Below are 5,803 nucleotides of genomic sequence, written 5' to 3' on the forward strand. Positions count from 1 at the left end.
GAAGTAGTGTACATTTGAGCTTGAACTGAAGATAAGAACTACATCACTCTCCAGAAATGCAAAGTATTTAAAAAAGGTAATTCTGCTGTTAAGCAGATTGGGAAAAACCATTGCAAGGGACTGTGATGCCACCGGGCACCATAGAACCTGCACTTGTCTAACCAAGTTTCCTTTAACTAATGTAAAAGTTTTTGAAATGTCAAAGGTATTTAAAGCAAACAGCAAAAAATTGCTGCTTTTTAAAAAATTTTCTTGCGACTGACTACCTTTTGTGAATGAAGCTGTTACGGGATTTGGAGCGGAAGAGACAGAAAACAGATTTTCTAAACATCAAGAGAGCAATTTAGGGCTCTACAGTGTAGCAGGAGCATAGTGAAACTACTCAGGTGTTTGTAACATTCTAGTAAGTTCTCCCCCAGCAGAAGCAGAATGATTATCAGATCAAGAAGATACTCAGTACAAAGTTGACAAGAAATACCAATGGGTTGCAGAGGACTGGAGTCTTCACGTTCAGAAGCGATAACCACCTGCTAATTCTGTTGAGCAGATACATTTGTAGGTGTTTGGTACTTCCAAAGTCAAGGCAGAGGTGTCTTGTAAAGCGACATGCCAGGGGAGTTTGAAGTTACCGCTTCAGAAATACACTGGGGCTGAAGGTCCAGCCCACAGCCTTGAATGACGGCAGATTTTCATGGAATATTCAGTAGTTCCTGCAAAGCTGTCTTCTTTCATTTGGTAGAAAATTCACAACTTCAGCAAGTGAGCAGCCTGAGTGAGTAACAAGCAGCTCGGTCAAAGATCTGAGTCAAAAGCTTAAAGATAAAACCTGAAGTTATCTCTGACTGTAATAATAATTCAGACGGGTTTTAACGAAGCTCGAACAAAACTCTAGTTGTGCTGTGATTACCCAAATTCTCAATGCAGAATAACCAGAAGATACTGTTTCTAATTCGTTGTGGGGGAATGGAACTACTGGAGCAGCAAGAGGTAACAACTTGAACATCACTACGGAGCATCAGACAACAAAGGGTATTTAAAATAAACCATTATGATAGCTGGACACATATAAAAATAATCTCTTTATTGTGATTTTTTTTTCCTCTTTACCCAACAGTGTTATTTCTTAAGAATAAATATCGACAGGTGAAAGTATCTCTGCTGAGCCTGCAATTTCCTGTTTCCTGCAGCAGCATTGCTGTCATCACCAACTTCTTCCCCAGGCTGCTTGTTCCCTGCCCTACATCGCCCCTTCTTTCTGGGCTGTAGGTGGGCTTGTGAGGCCACTCTGCCCGCTGGGTGGAGGGACCTGCCCGAGGGGGGTCACTGCTTCCCACCCTCTTCACCACCAATGCTGACTTCAGTAAGTCTCTTCCCTGCTCGTTTCTGCCCTTGCACAATCCGTGAGACATCTGAAACCCTTTGCCAAGCTAAAAGAGGGAACAGATTTGACAGAAACACAGCATTTTTTAAAGACTGGTTGTTTTCAGTGGAATCCATTCACCTGAGCCCATTCAACATCATGTTCTCCCAACAGCGGAGAAGGAGAGGGGAGAGCAGGAATAAGGGAAGGACCCGGGGCTGTGGACTGTCTCACAAAAAACGGTGTGGCTATGCATACCCTTCTGACCCAGCCAGCCACCTGGGGAGTCGAGCTACAGCCTTGTGCTCTGCACTGGAGCAGAGCTGGAGCTCTGGAAAAAAATAAAACCCAAGAGCATCTGACTAAGCAGTCACTAAGAGCTGAGGTGACAGCACCTTCAGCAGCTGTAGTTGTGTTGGAAATGGACTTGTGACTATCCCCTAAACCACAGCTACCTTGAAAGCCGAGCTTACCCCGAATTAGGAAAGATTTACTCTTTCTTTTCCTGCTCTGAGAGCATTTCAGGCTACGTGACACGAAGTAAAAAGCATGTTTAAAGAAATTACATTGGTAAATAAAGATCCTAAGATAGTTTCAGAATAGGCAACGCTAAAATAATTCTTTAAGATGTTACTTTTTTTTTTACCTTAAAAAGCTTTTATACTTTGAAGTAAAATCAATTTATTTCAGCTCTATTACTGTAATACAAGAGAGGTAATAAACGCAACGCCACTCAGCATAAACTTTACAATAACTGTCATGTTACAGTAAACTGGAAAAACCCTGAATACGTAGCGACCCTTTGGGCCAAACCCACCATTTTAAGCTTTAGTAAGCTATTTGTTCACGGTGTGACAGAGGTTTTAGCCTGACAGACAGAATACACTGCTTGGCTTTTAAACCGATTCAGCAAGAGCTCCTTCAGGAAGATCAAAACCCAACCACCTTTCACCTTCAACTCAATAAATCATATCCCATTTAATTCAGTTTTTATTCAATGAAATTATGTATAAAAACTTACAAATCCGAGAACTTAACTATACACAAAAACATGATATTCAGTTTAAACGTATACACAGAGAAGAGCTGTGGTTTGTGACTCGTCCTCTCCCGCCCCTCCCCCCAAAACATACACGGTCTCCGTTTGCGATGGGGCACTTACTCTGTCTGCTTACGCCTTCTGCTGGCCCAGCCATCGCTTGGTGGGCTTCACTGCTGCTGTCAGTTTAGGTTTTTAGGCTACCAGCAAAAAATCTGGGCATCTATATATAATAATAGGAATCGGCAATTTGGTTTTTAACACAAAGATGCAGTGCTACCGTCAGCAGTAGCTGAAACTACAGAACTCACCCTTTCTGTTCTTGCAGACTTTGCCTTGGCTTTGAACCTAACGGGACTCTCACAGAGCAGAATTGGCCAGCCAGCACTGCAGATTCACTTTAAAACGACCATGATGCCCTGTTCCTAGAACTTCTCCGCACCACCTTTTCTTCCTCTTAATTCACGCCATCAGACCACATGAAATCATGGACATTCCTTGCCCGAGTAAGGCAATGAAGCTTTTCTCCCTCCTTTCATCCAGAACGACCCAAACCTATGGCTGACAACGTATGCATGCGCTGCACTAGTGATGGTACAGTGCTCACCAGGACGTCACTTCTCTAGTTTCCTTGGTAGCTTGGGTGACAACACTTACCTATTAGCTTCTCTTCAACAGGCCAATAAAAATGCACACAGCTCGGGAGGTTTTCGGTTTGGTTAAAAATAACCTGTGCAATGACTGGTTTTGTCAAACGACTGAAAGACTTCCTGGGCTGAATCTGAGAGCAGATGGCCAGTTACCTAAGAAGGATGTGTGCATTTATTTACCTGTACCAAATATAAACACAAACACTTTCTGTATATATATATATAAATCTTTATACATATACAGTATTTTTTATATATATATATAAAGATTGCCATCACATTATTATTACAGCTACTTAAGTCAAAGATTGACCGAGTAACTACTTCGCTTGAGTCAATGACACTATCCAAAACGGATACCCAAAGGCATAGTTGAAGGAAAACATAAGGCTAAAAGAAACCCAAGACCCTTAGCTCTTTTTTAACTCAAAGAACAGAGATTTTTGCATTCATTGAGAAAGGTTCTGAGGGTTTTAAGTTACAACCTTAACCAACTTGCATGTGGGCTTCCAAAAAGCACGGTGTTTGATGTGCCAGATCTTCTCAAAATGCATTTTACCAGGGAAACTAATACACACATACATATCCTTTGCTTACCAGACCCACACCCTCTTTGTCATTACACTCATCATTGTGTCTAAATACGCTTTTGAGCAATCTAAATTTTGTTTAAAACCTATTAAATTTGGATCAACTAATACTATCAACATAGCTGCATTTTTTTGTTTTTCACACTTTGTATTAAAATCAATTATGTTGTGGTTTGATGCAAGAGCTTTTTGTTTGTTTTGGTGGGAGAGGCAAAGTCCAATTTCCTAACGTGCCAGTACAGTTCTGGTTCCTGAAGACGAAGGGTGGGAAGGAGGCTGGTGGAAAAGATGGCCGGGCTAAGTGAGGTAAGAGCTGGGGGAGGGAGGAAAAAATTGGTTTAATAAAAAATGAGTAAAGAAACTTTAAAAAAATCGATAGAGGTTTCACATTCAGTCTAACAACACCGCTTCCTGCTCCTTTTTGATGGAGGCTAACACTGCGTTATCAGTCTCTGTGGCCTCTGTGTCCCCAGCACCTAGCAGAATGGAGCGATCTTCTTCTAGCGTAAAGACAGAGTTTTGGTTTTGGCACGCATGTTTGACTACTTCATTGGGCGTTGAAAACGTTTTGTCACACAAGTTACATTTGTAGGGCTTGTTGGTCTGTACCAGCATGTTGTCCATCTGACTGCCTTCCTCAAAAGTACAGAGTTCCAGAGTCTGTTTGTCCACCATCGTGTAGGTGTCCATGCTCTGGTTTAGGCACACGTGTCGGGCAGCCTGGTTAGCCCTACAAAAGCTTTTGTCACAAGTGCTGCACTTGAAGGGCTTCCCAGTGTGTATGTACATGTGCTCCCTCCAGTGGCTTTTCTGAATAAATTTTCGACCACAGATGGAACACTCGTACTTCCGTCTTTTCACTTCCCTCTCTTGATCTGCCTGCTCCAAGTTGTCGATGTCTGCGATATCGGAGGGGGGCGGTGTCTCCGACTGCTGCTGCCCGTCAATTATGGGGGAGTCCGAGATCTGCTGCAGCTCGCTGTCACTAATCATCCCTGCTTCAGGCACTTCCACGGCATCTTTATCGGCTGTGTTGTTACACAGGGACAAAGAAATATTACTTTCTCCCTGCTGGCTGGACGTGAAGGGAACTCCCGTGTGGATCTGCAGGTGCTCTCGCAAACTACTTCGCAGATTGAACCGGCGGCCGCAGAGGTGGCAGGCGTAGTATTTTGGGAAGCTTCCGTTCCTTTTCATAATGCTCGGCTTGACATGTGCTATTGTGAGTGAGGCAGGCTGTTCATCTGAAGAAGATGCTTCCATGTTGGCCTCTTCTCCTGCAGGTGAATTATTACCGGCAGCAGATACCAGTTCCGGAGATAAAGAAGATGGCAACGGGTCGGAAGTGGACATATTTGTGCGGGTCACTTGCGGCAGAGTTGTAGCTAACTGCGAGAGCTGCGAGCCTTCGGAAACCTGCTCTTGGTTCATCCGCGACGCCTGTGGCCGTGGTTCTCGCCCCAGTTTGTCAGACGCTGATGTAACCTTAGTGGGATGCCTTATCTGATGATCTGCAATCTGAATGCCATATAACGAAGATGCTAATGGAAAAACTTGATCCGGGTGTGAAAAGGTTCCCTGACTCGCAAGGCTGGCCTCCTGAATGAGTGGATATGCATGCAGAAACTTTATTCCCTGTTCCAGTCGAACCGGGTCAATGAGCTGCGGTGCCATCTTCCCAGTGTACATCAAGTGCAGGAGATAACTGAAGATATCTGGCTGTATGTCAGTCGCTTTCAAACGCACACATTCACTGAAAGGTGAAACGCAGTGATCAACGAGAGATAAGGAAGATCTTTTTTACCAGATCCAGGTTATTCAAGCATTGATAAAAATCAGAGGCATCTACTTAAATTCAAAAGACAGAATCTGCAATAAATATAGAGAAATGCTTTAACGTGCTAACCTTATGGGCCACTTGAAAGATGATGTCTTTTTCCTCAGCAGAGCAACTGGCTTGAAAGACAAAGCTGTCCCCTGGCAATCTACACCTTTCTAAATTGCTCCTTTTACAGATTTGTTGTCACAGGTTGCTACATTTCGTAACTCATTTTTCCCCTTTTTTTGGCTGGACTCAAACACGTCCATAGCTAAATTAAAACCTGCTAGCACTGGAGTCAAATTCACAGTCTGTTTTCTCAGTACTTAGCCTTGAAAACACCTA

The 5,803-nt window shown here is 43.3% G+C and overlaps 1 protein-coding gene across 1 annotated transcript; it reads right to left on the minus strand.

The window, feature by feature from the left end:
* Nucleotides 1-2,334: 2,334 nt before the first annotated feature.
* Nucleotides 2,335-5,395, minus strand: ZBTB2 (zinc finger and BTB domain containing 2). Its single transcript, XM_010151677.1, has one exon. The coding sequence runs from the start codon at nt 5,326-5,328 to the stop codon at nt 4,030-4,032; it is 1,299 nt and encodes a 432-aa protein (XP_010149979.1). The 5' UTR covers nt 5,329-5,395; the 3' UTR covers nt 2,335-4,029.
* Nucleotides 5,396-5,803: the final 408 nt, after the last annotated feature.

This window comes from Eurypyga helias, unplaced genomic scaffold (genome assembly GCF_000690775.1).
Source record: "Eurypyga helias isolate BGI_N326 unplaced genomic scaffold, ASM69077v1 Scaffold51585, whole genome shotgun sequence".
In the NCBI taxonomy this organism is placed as follows: domain Eukaryota; kingdom Metazoa; phylum Chordata; class Aves; order Eurypygiformes; family Eurypygidae; genus Eurypyga; species Eurypyga helias.

What these genes read in the sequence shown, in the direction of transcription:
- ZBTB2 (XM_010151677.1), bottom strand. Translation starts at nt 5,328, where the DNA reads ATGTACACTGGGAAGATGGCACCGCAGCTCATTGACCCGGTTCGACTG.